We start from the raw sequence: 18096 nt of genomic DNA, 5'->3' as shown, positions 1-18096 counted from the left end.
AATGCATGGTGATGAAGCAATATTTACTCTGTTGCCTATAATACTTCTCAAAGTTATGAAAATACTCCACCAATAAAGTAGGTATATCAACTGATATGTGTTTAATAGCGAGCTGATAGTTCTAATACCAAAGAGTTCAATCTCAGGCTCCCCTACCACAGCCACTAATTACATCAGCATCATAATTATTGTCAAATCATATATGAGGCTAGATGTCTCAAGTAAAATCAAAGCTTTACTGGAAAGAGGTACATGAAGTATGAACTACATAGGCGTATTGTGATGAACTGAGAATTCAGGAGAGTCGCCAAGGATGTTTAAAGACTAAATAACAATAAAATCCTCAATAAGGTTATTAAAACCTCAATAACTCACACTTTCCTTACATACTAAATATATAAATAGAATATTTTCAAATCAACGTACATTCAGCACTAAAAATATAAATCATTGTCTTATAGAATGTGTTTCTGAGTTTTTCAGATACAAAAAGCTTGTACATTTTAGTTATTGTAACAGCTTTGAAACTAAGAATGGATAGTCTTTGTTTCGAGAAGATCTATAATTCAATTTGTGTTCACAATTACTGGTGTTAAATGTCAATCCCTGGTGACTGGAGTTTAGTCAATAAACACCAAAAAGTCTTTCAAACCAACCAAAAAATGATTTTTTTCATTTTTTAAAGATTCACAAACTAATTATGAAAAACAACACCTTAAATGTAACAATACTTCAGCTAGACCAAAGTTGCAAACAAAATGAGATCAAACCATCCATTTCTATGATTTCCACGGTTCGCCCCTATTGCATTAATTTGGAGTAGGCTACGTTTACTCGACCAAGATATAAAATCTCAGCTCAGAGAATTCTCAGTGACTGCAAACTGAGGAAGGAAACTATACAGCCCCAAATTTCTGGCTCGATGCCCTCTAGATAGAGCGTGCTGAACGCAACCAATATAACGGGCATTTATTATCTAGGACGCATCTTATAGAAATAGCCATCTTATATTGTCCGCTATATGAGTAGCAGTAGCAGCAGGCTGACAGGCAAGGCGAGAGTCGCCTCGCCTATGCTTCCTAGTTACATGTAACTATTTATGTGATCAAAGTTATAGCCCAAAACCCAGTCAACAAAGTAGATTTACCCACAAAGAGGCAAGCAGTGATAGGCAACAATTAATAATAAACGTCTAGATGTAGATTATCCCGAAATTCCATTTACACAACACGGTCCTTCTCTCCCTAGCCCTCTTCAAAATTGAAAAAATTGATAACCTCTGGACCGTTATCTCAAGCTAACTTGAACTACTGATGTCACCACTGAGATCTTGAAAGGGCCAGTAACAAATCATTGGAGAGAATTGATTTTTACTTGTAAATATTTTGTTTCTATTTATTTCATTATTCATTAAAAATTGTGGGAGTCAGTTGCTTCTCGCACTCAATCAAGGTATTATTTGAATATAGATATTGAAAAATCGTGTATGATATACTCTGTGCGGTCAGAATTACTGATAGAAAAATTGAGGTCTAATACTGAGGAGGTTCCTCCTCCATCATGACATGTAACAGCCCTTTATTTTAAACAGAATATGGTTTTATTAATTATGTATATTGTGAGAATGAAAAACTTCTCCATAATATTGCAAGTTATTCTTCCTCAATTTATAACAATTCTGAAATGATTCCCTATCCACCTAACTATTAATTTACTAAATCTGTAAACAAAAATGATTAACCATTACAAAGATAGGCAATTTACTGTGATAGAGCTTTATTGCCAACCTGTGCCAGTATGGTTGCGAACATGTTGACGCATACCCTACCCTTCTCAGCTGACGCATTCAAACATGGGCGGAGCACGGAAAAACATCAACAATCATCTAACTCCGTTCAGAAAATAGGATGATTGGAGGAGCTATTGTTACAAGAGTAGTTCAAACACACAACTGAACTCTACCGTAATGTTTTTTCAGCTTTCACAAGCTACAAATGTGAAAAACTTATTGAATCAGCCAACAATCAAGCCTAGTGGGAGGAGGTTTTCAATAAAAACCAAATTTTAATCAGACTAGCCACAACTTTTGTCTAATTGTCTAATAAATTGAGAAATAACGGGTTCGAGACTGATGGCATTTGAAAGATACTTATCAAACATTATCCTTGGTAAGAAGATACCGTACCGTAATTCATGAAGTGGATGACATTTAATGAAGTGACATATTTTTATATCAAAGCTGAATTAGTTCTTTACCAATTTAGGTAGTCAAGGAGAACTAGAATACTTCGATGCCTGTTTTTATTCACCTGCTCTAAAACATGGGTTTCCCATAGTTGAGTAGGTTAATTTCCGAAAAAAATGCAATTTATTTATATTTGTAGTAAATTTCATATACTGTATTTTTGAATATTATGTACATTTTATTGATTGTTTATTTGTATATTAATGGAAATAAATCTATTTGTATTTGTATTACAGTGAACGTTTTTCTTAATTCAAGTAAACTTATTTTTCATTGAAGTAACATTTTCATCTAACATTTACTTTTTTTGAGAGATGATTATATATGTGTATGAATTGGTTCAGTTAGTTTTATAGCTAGGATTTTATTCTTGACGGCACCTAATGTACATTGACATGTATTTATTGGTGAATTAACATATTCTATTCTATTCAACAGAAGAAAATACGTCAACGATGCTTCATGGGAGAAACAAGGAGATAATAAATTAAAAAGTATTATTTTAGTTTCTAGTGGGCAGCTGTCCACTACTGTTACATTTTTTGTAGACTTACAACAACAGTAAGTTTTGTAGACCAACACTAAGTTATTATCATTATTATATTTATATTAAATTATTAGTTATTATTATTCAGGTTATTTATTATTATTATTATTGGATACTTATTATAATGTTAACTATATTATAGCATAGAGAAAGTCCAGTTTATACTACTCATCTTCTTTGATCACAGTAGCTTATACATTTAATTTCAAAGATGCCACTTGTATTTGATAGCATTTGATAGAGTGGATAGAAGTCTTATGTAGAGGATTATGATGGGAAGGGGATATGCACTGCATCTTGTAAATGTAGTAAGATCTCTGTCCCACAATACAAAAATAATAGTCAATAGAGGTAATAATAGAATAGATGAAATGAAACTTTATTTTATATATATATATATATATTATATATATATATATATATATATAATATATATATATATATATATATTAAATAAAGTGTAATTTCATGGACACTAAAAGAGTATATAGGCCTATATATGGACCAAATTTTCTGAAAACGAAAATGTAGAGTAGGTTTAGGCATCAAACTTGGGAAGGACGATTACCTCAATGCACTGTTATTTGCTGATGATTTGTGGATAGTGCAGGACAACGAAAATGACCTCCAAAGATCAGTCCATATCCTTATTGAAATTTGTAAGGACTAAAATTTCAAATTATCTAATCAGAAAAAATAATGTCTTCAAGGGCAAATATCCTATAAGATCGAAAATTTTGATTGACAATAAAGTGCTGGAACAAATGTCTGAATACACATATCCAGGATGTGACATAAGTTACAAAGAAGAATTGGACACTGAAAAGAAAATAGGGAAGTTCCAAATGATTTGTGGAAATGTTAGCAGGACCTTGGGAAAAAAGCTAGGAAAGACACAATTATGAAATTGTATAAATAAATAAAGAGTAATGGCAGCTCCAATCTTCCTCTAAGGCAGTGAATCGTGGGTGACAACAAAACCACTTGATAGTAGCGTACAAGCAGCCAAGATGAGATTTCTTCGCAGAACCAAGGGGTGTGACAGAAGAAATCATATCAGGAATGAGGATAGTAGAAGTGAGTTAGCCTAAATATCTTCAGTCTGAATGAGAGAGTGGCGCAGTATCGGCATAAATGGAAGGAGCATGTCAAAAGAAAGGCTGCTGAGAGGTTTTCTTTGAAAATGTTCAATTATCAGCAAGTAGGCAAGAGAGAGGTTGGCAGACAATGCAAAAGATGGCAATAATATTCATTTCATATTGACTATAGAATAATAATATAACATTATTACAAATAACAAATCGTAAATAGCAGCTGAATGTGAGTCGGAACAGGCTGGCTATAGCCTAATCCTTGATTGTTAGAAGAAGAAGAGATGCCACTTGTATGTTAGAACCATGCACTGAACTATGCACACCGAGCCTTGTAACAATTGCAAAAAATTCCATCTATCTTCATCGATCACATTGCTACTAGCAGATAAACCCCCATCCTAGTCCTCATTCATCTTACAATCAACAACAATAGCCTATTATAAGATCTATAAACTTGGAAGAATATTTCTGTTATGAACGAAGTTGTAAGAGAATGTAGATAGAACAAAAATACTCCACAATAAAGATCCTACATTTATCAGAGTGAGCAATTGAACAAGATGACAATCCATTCTGCCTTTAGAACGGATGTGGGAAGTCTCCAAACTCAAACATCTGACAATTCCCGCTGATGGAAGGAAAAAGACTACCGAGTTTAATCTTGAAATTAGAAACACTCTACGAACGAATATTGTCAAGACATGATGAACTAATTAAGAAGATTAATGGCAATTCACTTTCCCAAAGAATTCTCATTTTAACTTTAATTGAAATTAGTTGTCGCTTTCATGAAAGTAAAGTTAGGTAATGCTTTTATGCGTTCAGACTAATGACACATAGGTGGTTTATTTTGTACAGAAATATTTCAGGGGTGGTTAGGGAAGCAGAGGCGAGTATGGAAAGAAGTTGTACAGGTGACTGTACCAGATTGGTTTGGGGGGGGGGGAGTCATATAAGTTACAGTATCACGAAATGCACCAGTCTCGTTAGATTTTTGGTGATAAGTAGATAATTTCAACTAATTTTTTAAGTTGGCTATCCAAACAAATTATTGATAAATTACTTATTATAATGACAAATATAATATAACCTCTTCTACTGTTTTGCCTGAGAATCACCGGGAGCACTGCAGTCCACTTTTCAGTTATTATGATAAATTGATATTATTAATTACTATGAGTTTGGTATGTAATTATTAAACATCAATTATACCAAATAAGCCCAAACTAAAAAATTACATCACTATTATACTTCTCATTTATAGGAGCAGATTATTAAGTTTATATATGTTATAACACGGAATTCCCCCTACACACAAATTGATAGTTTTGTACGGGCATCCAGAAATTTTGTATTGTGCAATTTTTTAATCTATTCTAATCTGAGTTGGTTTCATTTTTTAATAAATTTGAATTTATATACTAACTTAACAAATCTGATGGATTTTTCAAATTAATGGCCTCAATACTGTACATTTTCTAAGCGACGTCTCTCTCTGCGAGAATTATAGAAAATATAGTCACTATTATAATTATATAATAGTCAAGTCTAAATTATAATGGCAGTGTATGGTAGAAACTGGTGTTGTTATCCTTGTCTATCCTTCGATAGATAGCACTATCCTTTTTTAGATCCGCAACGTTGCCAAATCGTTTCATAACAATGTAGAAATTCAATTAACAAAATATTTTATGTTAATTATGAAATTTTTTTATATGTAATCATTGAAACATGTAAATAGGCCTAGGTAGGATATTAATTTATAATACCGGCCTAAACAAGCAATAAGGTATGCTAAAAATCTAAAGAGATCCTTTTACATGATAAAACAAATATGCAAAACAGATTTACTTTGTTCAGATTTTAATGTAGCATTGATAAATATTATACATATAAGAAGAGTGTGAGCAACAAGAATTTGAAAACCGTTTAATTCATCATGTTAATTATAAATAGGCTAACATATCAAATTTAAAATTGACTGTCAGGTTGAAAATATTAAGTTATTCTCAGTATGCAAGGTTATAAACATGCTACAGAACATCAATAGACTAAATGACGGAAATTAATGAATGAAAAGTAGGATACTGGTGTGTTTAGCCTAACATATCACTGTTTACAAAGAAAATGGCATAAAATCAAATTAATTCAATTCAGTGCAACTCTTGAATAAAACTTATAATACACTGGGTAGTATCCACTGTCATACTGTTAGATCTGTCAAGCAGAGGTTTTGTTGTTCAAAAAATAGAATAGGTACGGTACCGTACTTCCAACAAATGTAAAGCTGCATTATGAATTTTATTAATATTAAGCTCTGGTCTAAGCATGCTACAAAATCTTTTTAAAATAAAGACATGATTTTCTGAAAACTTGTAAACCTGTTAACATGACACAGAACAAATCAGTCAGGTTAACCAATAAGTTGAGCTTTCAGCATTTGAAAGAAGCTAGCGTACATATGAAGCGGCTGATAATGAATTAAACTTACTTTTAGCACTGGATCCACATGATCCTTGGAGAAAATCTCTAATCCAAAAGGTAAAAGCAAACACTCCTAAAATAATCTAATGGCCGAAGAAAACACAACAGACACCACCACTACTACAACACGACAATAATTTTGATTCTGACCGAACCCAACACTGAACTGCTGCTGAACCACACTGACGAAACACGAGAGCTGGAGAATCAAGAACAGAAAACACAAGGCAAAGCCTGATTGAACAAAAGGAAACTATAGTAAATTTCAGAACTTGCACGAGCTCTGTTGAGCAAGAAAACTACTTGTTTTCGGTTTTATCATTCTTCTTTCAAAACAGGCAGTGCTACCTGTCGACAAAACACAGAAATACAGAAGAAGGTCGATAAAGTAATATCGGTTAAAGAAGCATGTCGATGGTCGATGACAAGAGTAGTTATCGATTAGCAGTTTTTGATTTGGTTTTGGTTGCTCTGTATTTGTAAAAATATTTAGGTTAGTTGAGATCATAATAGATTTATGTGATTATTTTTATTAAAATGCGGTATTGCGGTAAAAAACTGAAATTATACAGTGCTGATGATGTTTATTGAGGAAATATAATACTGTAAAATGTATGAATCCCGAAAAAATGGTTAGTACTTCATTGTTTGTATTGCCGTACTTATCAATTCTACAACATTGTAGGTTTGGTGAACATGGGATTTAATTTTTATTATCAGAAATATCTATTTAAATTTCATGTAATTTACTCATTTCTCATCTTATGTAGCACTTCATCTATCAACTTCACTTTTCCTGTTTGTGATGTGTATGTATTATGTTATTGAGACGTTGAATTGTGTTTACATTAGACATTACATTATGGAGTAGAAACGCCTCTTACGTCGCATCACTGATAACCAGTCAAAACACCAAAACGTCTTTTCGTCAGCATTAAAAATAAAATTAAACCATGGTTTAAAAGAACATTCTACATTGTTATATTTTAGGTACCGTACCTCAACCATTATTTGATCACTCTTTAAAGTAGTCAGTAAGTTATTTATTTTTAATATTGTAATATATTGAAATGAGATTTCATTTTCCCAGTAAACATTGAACTATGAACGATTAGGGCTAAGACACATGAAGCTTTTTTCAGGAATTTTCTGACGAGTCGGCAGGGCAGGAGCTCTTCAATTGGCAGATTGGATTGGAGTTTGGGAATCAGCTGATAATCAGCCAATCAGAGAGCTTCCTGCCCTGCCGACTCGCCTAAAAATCGTTTTCTGAGGTTTAAGGCGGATTTCACACCAAAGCTGGGCCGAGACGAGCCGGGCGGAGCAATGCGATGTCGAGCCGAGCGGAATCTGCCTTCGTTTGCACTAATGCCGATTGCCGATTACTTGTTACTTACTTACTTGTTACTTGTTGTAGTCTTCTCCATGGTCGTTGACCTGGGAATCGTCAAATTTCTTCCCAATCAATGGGGATTCACGGTCGGTGATGCCGGTATGCATGGTCGTCTATGAACTCTGCCAATGCATAGTAGGGTCTCATGATCAAGTAGTTCTTCAGACTTCTAGTAAAGGCACCGTAGTCCTGAATTGCCTTAAGCTCCTTGGGCAGAAGGTTGAAGAGTCGGGCCCCAGAGTAGGCCGGCGACCTGCTGAATTTTGTGAGCCGGTGATGCTGGAGTTCAATGTCTGCTCCATTTCTTGTGTTGTGGGCATGTCTATTTCCCCTCAATTCTGGGCTACTCCTCACAGCCAGGGTTGTTACTTCGTATATGTAGAGTGCGACAACTGTGAATATGTTATGCTGGATGAAGAGTGCCTTGCAGTGGTCCATCATATCTCTTCTTAGGGCCCTTTTCTGCAATCGCAGAACTCTATCAATATTCGTCTGGGCTGCAGACCCCCAAGCCACAATGCCGTACTTTAAATGAGACGCAAATAGAGAATGGTAAGCCATGAATGCAGTTTTCTCCTCTGTGATATTTCGGATCCTTCGGATTACAAAGATGGCAGATGACAGTTTTTTGCAAAGCAGTTCAATGTGGTGCTGCCAGTTGAGGTGACCATCGATCAGTATGCCCAGGAATTTAGTATTTGTCTGTGCTGGTATGCCTATGTTTGTTTGGTCCTCAATGTTTCTATTTTTTGGGGTGAAGCGAATGTGAACTGTTTTATCCTTATTTATGGTTAGATTTAGTTTTTTGCATATTTCGTTTGCTTCGTTGAGTGTTGTGTCCACCACTTCTTCGGTGTGTTCATGCTTTTTATATGGTATTAAGATAGAGGTGTCGTCTGCAAAGAGAATACAGTTCTTCCTACGATTTCTGTGGGGAAGTCATTTATATAGATCAGAAATAGTAGTGGCCCCAGTATTGACCCCTGAGGAACACCTTTATAGACCGTCCTTAGAGAGGATCTGTAGCTTATTATGCTGTTTTTCTTCTGATGGTTGATTTCAACATATTGCTTTCTATTCAGGAGATAGTCTTCCAGCCATTGTAGGGCTCTCCCTTTGATGTTCAATATCTTGAGCTTTCGTTTCAGCAGGCCAAGGTCAATGGTGTCGAATGCCTTCTGGAGGTCAATAAAAAGATCTGAAACAGTTTTACCCTCCTCCCAGTGTTTGCTGATGTTGTTACATAGTTCGGAGATCGCTGTAACTGTTCCAAGGCCCCTCCTGAATCCGTGTTGGTGTGCTGAAAGTAGGCTGTTGTTTTCAAGGTATGCAATAAGTTGGTCATATACAGCTCTTTCAATCAACTTTGATGTGATAGGCAAGTTAGCTAAGGGCCGATAGTTCTTTGCATTCAACCTGTCACCTCCTTTGAATTTGGGGAAAATTTTTGAGATTTTCATGCTCTGCGGAAAAACAGCCTGGGAAATTGATGCATTTACTATGTCAAGGAGTGGCAGCTTTAGTTCATGCTCACAATGTCGAATTATCTTGCCAGTGATATCGTCGTGTCCTGATGAGTTATTAGGTTTGAGATTTCTAAGGAGTTGCTCTAATTTGGCCATTGGAATGGTTTCGAATTTCTTGAGCTCCTGTTTATTATTTGCCAGGTGGATATGGTCAGAGGTATTGTCAGAAGCAGTCTCAGAGGGTGGCTGCGTGAAGGCAGAATTGAGGAGGTTGCTAACATGATATGGATCAACTATCATTTTGTTAGTTTTCTTGAGTCTTGAGTTGTCCATTTTTCCCAACCCGCTTCTGTTTCTTTCCTCATTTATTATCCTCCAGAGTACTCTGGTTCTGTTATCAGCTAGTTGGATTTTTTTGTTGATGTAAGATTTTTTCTTTCTTTGGATGTCCTGTTCATAGATTTTCTTAAGTTTTATAAAGTTCTGCTTATCCTCTGGTGATCCTGTAGTAATGAACTTATTATTTGCCTGATGTACTTGATCCTTTAGAGCAATGGTATTGTTGTCCCAGAACACGTTCTTAGTTGATGTAATTTTCTTTGGTTCTCTGGGCATTGCTTCATCTATGTTGAGGCGCAGGATCTTTACAAAGTTTGAATATTTATCCTCTATCAAGTCCTGGTTTATAACCTGTTCCCAGTCAGTCTGACTGAGTCTGTATTTTAGTTTGTGTAGGTTATTTTTTGAGTAGTTTCTGGCAAATTTGAACATTACTCTCCTGGGTTCTGTTTTATGCTGAATCTGGCAGAGAATTGAATTGTGGTCGGATATCTGGTTTTGGCAAACAGTGACTTTGATGTAATCAGGTGGCAGGCTGTGGTAACATCCATCAAGGCTTGTGGCTGAAGTAGGTGTTATTCGAGTTGCGGGCAGTTTGTGAATGAAACATCCATGCTGATTCAGTGTGTTTTTCAGCTCTTTATAGCTTTTTCCATCAGTTTTCAGGGTATCTATGTTGGTATCTCCCAGTATTACTATTTCGAAATTTTTTGAGGAGTATTGGTGCAGCAGGTTTCCCATTTTCTCCAGATAGTCCTTAAGCGTTCCAGGATCAGGTGATCTGTAGGTGCCTACCACTATAAGGTTGGTTTTCTTCAGTTGAATTTTCAGAAGTATTGTCTCAAATGTCCGTTCAGAAGGTTGGAGTGATTCTTCAGGTATGATTTCATCTATTTTTAGGTTTGTATTATCCCGTTTGTACATGGCTATACCTCCCCACATGAGGTGTGAGCGGCAGAAGTTTGTTGACAAAGTGTAGCCTGGAATGTGTGTACTAAGGAGCTCCTCCTTTCGCAGGCCATGCTCAGAGAGGATGACCAGGTCGGGAGAATACAGGTGAAGTTCAATCTGCAGTCTATCAAGTTTCTGTTGTAGTCCTCTTTGGATATTTAGGTGGTAGATCTTGAGTTTCAGGTCCTTTGTTTTGCTATTCTGTCCTTCCCTTCTGGATCTCATGTGGTCTGTATTTTCATTTGGTTGTACTGTATTGTTGTGTGTTTTGGCAAAGCTATTTGAATTCTGTATGGGATATTTTTGGATGTCTTTCTGTTGTTGCTACTCCGCGGAATGGACTCCCGTGGTAATGTTTGTAGCTTGTTCTTCCTTCCTCAAAGACCTTTTAGTCTCTTCCGGGTTAATGTGGACTCTCGTGACAATATTCGCGCTCTCAATTTCGGGATCATCAGCATCTCTGCCCTCGTTCTTCCCCAGCTGCAGGGCGCCGCATATAGCAGCTACCAGGATGTTTTTACCGTCATTGTTAAGGTGTGTGCCATCCCAGTCTAGGTGCTGCCTGTGAAGTTTTTGGGTGTTGTCCAAGTATGATATTTTCAGCTGTTCGCTCAAAAACTTGTATGATTTGTTAGTCTCTTCTAAGAATCTCTGGTTACAGTCCTCCCTGAGCGGAATCGAGCAGATATACCAGTTTGTCCTGGGAAATCTTTTTTGATTTGCCTCAATTGTCATCCAGAGAGGCCTCATTACATGATTAGGTGTCTTTGCTTTGGCTAAGTTATTTGTTCCTATGTTGATCACTACTTTGCTAGGTAAGTGGGTTCGGTTTTTTAGGAACCTGCTCATGTCCTGGATTTTTCCCCCTGGAATGACTTCAACAGCTGCATTGCTCACTCCTTGACTGCGCAGTATTTCGTCCACTCCTCTGAGAAGTGAGTCTCCTATAATGAGGGGGTGATCACTTTCAGTTTCTGCATCCGTTTGTGATGTATTAGAAGATTGTATAGGCTTGTCATTTACCAGTGGACCACTGTGGCCGGTCTGCGTCATGTTTTGGTGTATCCCATTCACCAGCTCTCCAGCACTCTCCTCGGTCCTCCCCTGAGCTGCACCTGTAGATTGGATGGGCCGGTCACCTCCCGGAGGCCCCCTGTGATTGGTGTGCATCATGCTTGGCTCCAGCTCATCCACCAGTCTCTTAGTGATATCCTCGGTCTTCCTCCTGACAGGACAGTTTGATTCAGGGTGTATGCCCTGAGCAAATTCCAGAATTATATCTTCCAGTCTGTATATGGTGTCAGTTTTCCTAGCTAGGGTATCAGAGAGTCTTTCTCTGTCCTTCTTCAGCAGTTTGATTTCCTCTTTCAAGTCATCCATATCATTCCGCAGCATTTCGATTATAACCTCATAGTGATTGTCCTGTCTCTTTGCCTTTGCATTGTTACCTTTGCAGAACTGGTTGCTGACTGCCTTGTTGGAGTCTACAGTGGTATTCAGCATCATTGAAATATTATATTTATCTAAATAAATAAATTTAAATAATATATTGATTCGCTTTTTAAGACATTTTATAAGTTAAAAATACAAGATATTGCGCAACTTAATACGTGGGAATATCGTACTAAACTGAAAGAAGACAGAATCCGCTTGGCCGAAAACGCTCGAGTTGGCCGTCAAGTAAAGCCGACTGCACAAATCCGCTCGGCATCGCCCGGCGTTGATTTGGATGCTACCGACTGAATCCTGCATGGTTAGCGCGCAATCGGATTCGGCCCGGCCCAGCTTTAATATTAATAATGTTTTATTAACTCAAGATCTTTTACAAACATAGAGTTTCGTCATACAGTAATTTAGATTCAATACAATATTAATATAAGTTCCATTCCATAGTCTATTCAATATAAATCTTATCACAGCTTATTTTTTCTACTTCTGAATCAGTCCAGATCATAATTTGATTTAACTATAACAGACAAATAACAACAACATATCTATTAATGATTAAAACAATACCAATTGATAACATTTATATCACACTCAGATCAAATGGAGTTTAAAAAAGAATCAATCACAGTCAGGTCAAATCACAGAAACATTGTATAAAACAAATAGTCTATATCAATCATCCCTACTCAGACTACATACACAAAATGCACAAGAATGCGTCAATTATATAATCTCGGCATCACGAGTCAGCATCTAATCAGTCAGAACAAAGAATATCTACAAATTTACACAACTCACAATAGTCATCATGGATGGCCTTCAAAAAACTCATTAACCGAGTAATATGCTCCTTCAACCAAGAACTTATAAAGGTCAGCCCTAAACCCTCTCAGTTCACCGCTAGTGGACGACAGCTTCAAAAAGCGTGGAAGTCTATTATAAAACTTGCACCCCGCATAACTAGGCTACCTCTCAAATAGCTTTATCCTATGAGGCTGAGTTGCAAAGTTTTCTCTCCCTCTAGTATTGTACGAATGCATATCGGCTCTAAGTCTGAAATTCGTTCTATTTTGGACTAGATGCATGATCAGCCTGAAAATGTAAATTGAGGATACAGTCATTAACTATAGCGATCTGAATGCTTCTCTACAAGGGTGGTCGTATCCGAGTCCCGCCAGATACCTAACAGCTTTCTTTTGTATGAGGAAAATTCTATCCAAGTTCGTTTTTGATGAACTGCCCCATAATTCTGTAAGTAGTGTAATTCTGAATGATCAAATAAATAAATTCAATACCATATACTAAGTGAGAGTATATAAAGGGAGTAGTAAATAGTTTTACCTGTGCCGTTGGGTGCGATTATTATCGTAGTGTGAATATACTTCTTGAAATTACTAATAAGATCATCTAAGTTATATGTTATATAAAAGTGAGTTTGCTGTCTATAAGTACGCCAAGTAGCTTTACAACATTGGAATTGTCTAAAGATTGAGAATCAAGTACAAGCATTGGCTGGAAGGACAAATGTCTATTTTCAAATATAATCATATTGGATTTCTTTGCATTTACTTTAAGATTGATTTCGTTAAAATGCTGAATTAAATCATTACTTTCTGAATTCATGTTCATCTCTAAGTTTTCTTCTTCTTCTTCTTCGCCCATTGTGCCGTTTTCACGGCGTTGGGATGTTGCCTCGGACCCACCTCCTCCATTGGTCCCTATCCAACGCCATTCTCTTGATTTGATTCATGGTCTTGCCTCTAGCTGCTGCAATCCGTGAAACGTTTTCCTCCCAACTTACTCGCGGTCTTCCTATCGGTCTTTTACCTTGCGCCCTGGCCTCCATGTATTGACGAGGCTTTCTTTCTTGAGGCATTCTCACAAGATGACCATACCAGGAGAGCGTTCTCTCTTCTATAGTTGTCTCTATAGATTTAACTTTCAGCTCCTCCCTAATATAGTCATTCCTCACTCTATCCCTTCTAGTTTTGCCTACTATTCTTCTCAGACATTATATCTGCACTGCATTTATCTGACTTTTTTCGTTTTTATTTAAGGTCCAGCTTTCGCTTCCATAGAGAAGGATGGGCTCTATGATTGAGACATAGACTCTAGCTTTAACTTCTCTACTCACTTCAGCCTTCCCAAAAATACCTCTGCTGAGTGAGTAGTATGCCTGTAGGCTATAGCCTTCCGAGTCCTATGCCGTACTTCTTCCCTCAGCTTGCCAGTGCAATTAATATTTGTACCTAGATACTGGAAGTTGTTAGTCTGCTTCAATGGTTGGCCCTCGCATTCAACATGTATTGCCTCTAACTCCTGTTCTGTCCTCCCCACCACCATTACCTGACTTTTCAATTGGTTCACTCACATACCTCTTTCCTTAAGGGTCTCACTCCATTCTCTGACTGCCAATTGAATCTTTTGAGCCATATCTGCTATGAGAATTACATTGTCGGCGTATGTGAGGGCCTGGCACTGAATCGGTCTTAAATTCTTCATACCTACTACTGATCTCCCTGTTCGTCTCCGACATGTTTTCATTACTTCGTCCATAAATATTATGAATAAGAGTGGGGATAAGCTATCGCCTTGTCTCACTCCCCTTTCCATGCAGAATGGGGTGGATGTCTTCCCATTTATTCTTACCACTCCTTGCACATCTGTAAACATGGATTCTTGCACATCTCTAAGTTTTCAAGACATTTATCACTATGGATCAAAGTTGTATCATGGGTAATGGATGACTTGTCTTTGAAACGATATGGAATATCATTGATATATATTATAAACGAAAGGGGCCCCAATATTGACCTTGCGGCACTCCTGTACTTAGTTTTAATCTATTGGATCTATTCTCACTTGTATCTGTGACACTGTGGTGTGAAACACCACTAAAGGTTTGACGTTTTTTGGCATAACAATGTATACGGTTGTTGATTATTATTTTTTGTTTACTTACTAATAAGTGCCCATTACCTTTAAAACTCTTATTGCATTTTACAGTGTCAGAGTACAGCGATAGCCGATGAGTTCCTGAAGTTGATTGAGTACAACATGTTTTGAGAATTTATCTACTTGTAGATAACTACATTTAATAATAGTGAATGTAAGATTTTAACGTGATCATAAGTTATAAGTTTAGATTCTCAGTAATTGGTACGATGTACAAAAAGCATGCGTTGTATTGTGTATAGATATTTTCAGTTGAATATTTGCTTGCTGAGACATAATTGGGTAAAACCTATCTCAATGGGGACATGGGACGGTCAAGCTAGAACAATACAACTGTGAGAGACCATTTGGCAGGTAGATTTAGCACATTTTCGACCCTTGTGAAATGAAGCGTATGCTCCCATCCTGTTAAGTTTAGTGACATTATTCCACACTTAGACTTTTTCTGCGGGATTCCCATTTCCGTGTTCTGTACAGGTCTATCAAAGTTATAATTACCAACTATTAAACAGTCTATGCTCTGTAGCTTTTGGTGTAACATGGAGTTCCTGAAGAGCTTATCAAGATGCGACAAAGATCTAAACCGTGAAGGCATATACATTACCAGTTTTCATTGATGTAGAATTGAATTGCTAATAAAAGGAGATTATGTTCGTCGTGTGGTAAAAACCAAACCCTGCAATTAAATGATGTGTTTCAGGCAATAAATGATTTTAGTTTGTAACGATTTTATAACTATTATCAGGTTAACAAGAATGTCCTAATTACGAGATTGTAGAGCATTAAACTATCTTTCATTTCATGTATAATTTGACTATTTCACACATTCCCATACGACTTAGTTTTAGTTTTAGTTTTGAGTGTTTTTGTTTGGTAGGAAGTTTAGAAATACCCCCTGTGTTTAGTTCCGCAGACGTTCCAATAGGTACTCAATATAAATGTTTTACTGAAGGACACTGCCGATTTATGATGACGGAATAGTGTGATATTCGAAAAAAGTCACTTGTTGCAAATCTTAAGATTTTACACTCTAAATTAAAACTGCTGCAACAGTCTTATGGGAATGTGTGAAATAGTGAAATCATGAAATGAAAGATAGTTTAATGCTCTACAATCTCGTAATTAGAACATTCTTGTTTCATCAATTGTTGAAAAGTTATAAGACTTGAAAGAGCAAAAAATTGGAGAAAAACTGGCTTTTCGAAAATGCATCACTTTAGAACATAAATATCTCGAAAAGTATCAGATTTATCGAAAACGTCTGCCAAACAAAACTTGTAGGAAATTTATTAAGCTTCATTTTCATGTAGTTGATTAAGTCAATAGAACGCATTGTTTCCAAGATATAAGCATGTAAGTAATAAGTGAATAATGCAACTTTCAAACCACCCTCATCCCTTCAGCACATGATGTAGGGGTTTGGATTTTTGATATGCTCACCTCCAAACTAGTGTCAACAAAGCTGCAAAGTCGAAAATTGTGTTTCAAACATTCCCTCCAAATTTCATTGTCAACTGATGTATTGTTGCTGAACAGAAAATTTCACTCTCAACACTAAAACTGCTGCAACTGTCGTAGGGAAATGCGTAAAATAGTGGAAATATACATCAAATTGAAGATAATTTGAAGCTCTATAGCTCATAATCAGCACGGATTTTTGTCACCAAACGTTCAAAAATTATAAGGCCGAAAGATGAAAAACTTGGAGGCAGAAGTATTTTTTCAAAAAATGTCTCACCTTCAAGAGCGGATATCTCAGATACTATGAGAGATATGGTAAAAATGTAAAGGACAAAACTTGTTGGTAATTTTGTAAGCTTTAATTTTGTACAGAATAAAAATGTCCGTAAGATGTATAGTTTCCAAGATATATGTGAAAAATGAAAAAAATTGTACTTTCAAACCACCCCTTTAGCACAGGGGGTAGGGGTGAGGACTTTTGATATGTTAATCCTCTTACTATCCTTAAAAGAGCTGTGGAGTTGAAAATTGTGTTCCAAACTTTTCCCTCTATAATCTTTTGTTGACTGGACTATTATTTATATTGTACAATAGCGAATTGCTAACAGTTTCCCGGTTGGAATGGTATATTCTACATTGAACCCAGTTTTTCTGTCGAACAGCTATCAGCTTGAGAATCTCTTTTTAGTGAAACAAACCATCTAAAATATTGTCTGTCTATACATCCTTTAAAATCATCTTTCCCCAATACCCACAATTCTATCACTTAATCAATAAAAAACATAAATAGCTCTCACCTACATTTAAATAAATTCAGTCAATGTTTTCATTTTCAAATACACTTTTTTCAAAGTTGCAATTCCCTTGGAAACAATATTTTATGTCTAGACTACATTTTACTAGTAAAAACTTCTATAAGTCAGTTTTTATTTGAAATATGTTTTGGCATGTTAATATGTTGCTAATACCATTCGCGCTTATACTGCCTGTCAAGAATAGGAGCCATGGGGCATGACGTAATGTTTGTGTTAAACTTATTTGTCAGCAATCAACATGAGATCTTTTTTTTTAATTGATATCTTCATCTTTTTTGTCCCATCAGAACACTTGGAGAAATGTTTTGCCATTGAATATTATTTTGCTAATTTCAGGAATGCTTGAGGTGTCATGAAAGTCCGATGCACCTTTTGAGAATTTGCGTGTTGTAGTAAGTAGTAATGACATGTAATCTTATGTACGGTAATACTTATTGAGTAGCCTATAGATTTCTGCATCCATGTAAATTTCATCTTCTCTCTCCTCAAGTTTGATGTAAAAACTAATTTGATGTTGTTCATGTTGCTATATTCAGGCATGTCCAGGAACAGAATGGCCGACGACGAAAAAGCTGTCATGGAAGGATTTCTTTGTCCCATCTGTAAAGCAGATCTTGGAACACCAGATCAGCTAGTCACACATTTTCAAAATGAACATTCAGAAGACCAGGACCTTCTCAAGTCATTCAAAGGTGAGTCTTTGCTTTAAATGAAACATGCTCTAAGTTGAAATCATTCAAAACATCTGTTGTGGTACACTCACACTACTCTTCTTGTCGTGATAATATTTTTACTTTCCTTGCCCTACTACCATAGGTAAGGAAAGTATTGCTTTCCAAAAAAAATTAAGGTACCCCAATTTCAAGTTTTCTATACGTTTCAAGGTCCCCTGAGTCC

At 36.3% G+C, this 18096-nt stretch overlaps 2 protein-coding genes across 3 annotated transcripts in view; one reads left to right on the top strand and one right to left on the bottom strand.

Moving 5' to 3' along the window:
• Positions 1-6696, bottom strand: part of LOC111047126 (F-actin-monooxygenase Mical) — a 118065-nt gene extending 111369 nt beyond the window's left edge. The window contains exon 1 of the mRNA XM_039431476.1: positions 6378-6696. The gene's annotated coding sequence lies outside the window, so the exon portion shown is untranslated. The remainder of the gene's footprint in view (positions 1-6377) is intronic.
• Positions 6697-6823: 127 nt separating this feature from the next.
• The window catches only part of LOC111063009 (rabenosyn-5), a 30647-nt gene continuing 19374 nt past the window's right edge, over positions 6824-18096 (top strand). The window contains exons 1-3 of one of the 2 annotated variants that reach the window (XM_039430998.1): positions 6879-7002; positions 14975-15077; positions 17736-17891. In XM_039430998.1, coding sequence (XP_039286932.1) covers positions 17738-17891 — 154 coding nt within the window. In that variant the 5' untranslated portion in view covers positions 6879-7002; positions 14975-15077; positions 17736-17737. Of the gene's footprint in view, positions 7003-14974; positions 15078-17735; positions 17892-18096 lie in introns of both variants that reach the window. The other variant, XM_039430997.1, reaches the window with a different exon arrangement.

The sequence above is a fragment of the Nilaparvata lugens genome, chromosome 6 (assembly GCF_014356525.2).
Source record: "Nilaparvata lugens isolate BPH chromosome 6, ASM1435652v1, whole genome shotgun sequence".
NCBI classification, from domain to species: Eukaryota; Metazoa; Arthropoda; class Insecta; order Hemiptera; family Delphacidae; genus Nilaparvata; species Nilaparvata lugens.
The sequence above is the reverse complement of the archived record's forward strand: the minus strand, read 5'-3'. Positions and strand labels throughout refer to the sequence as shown.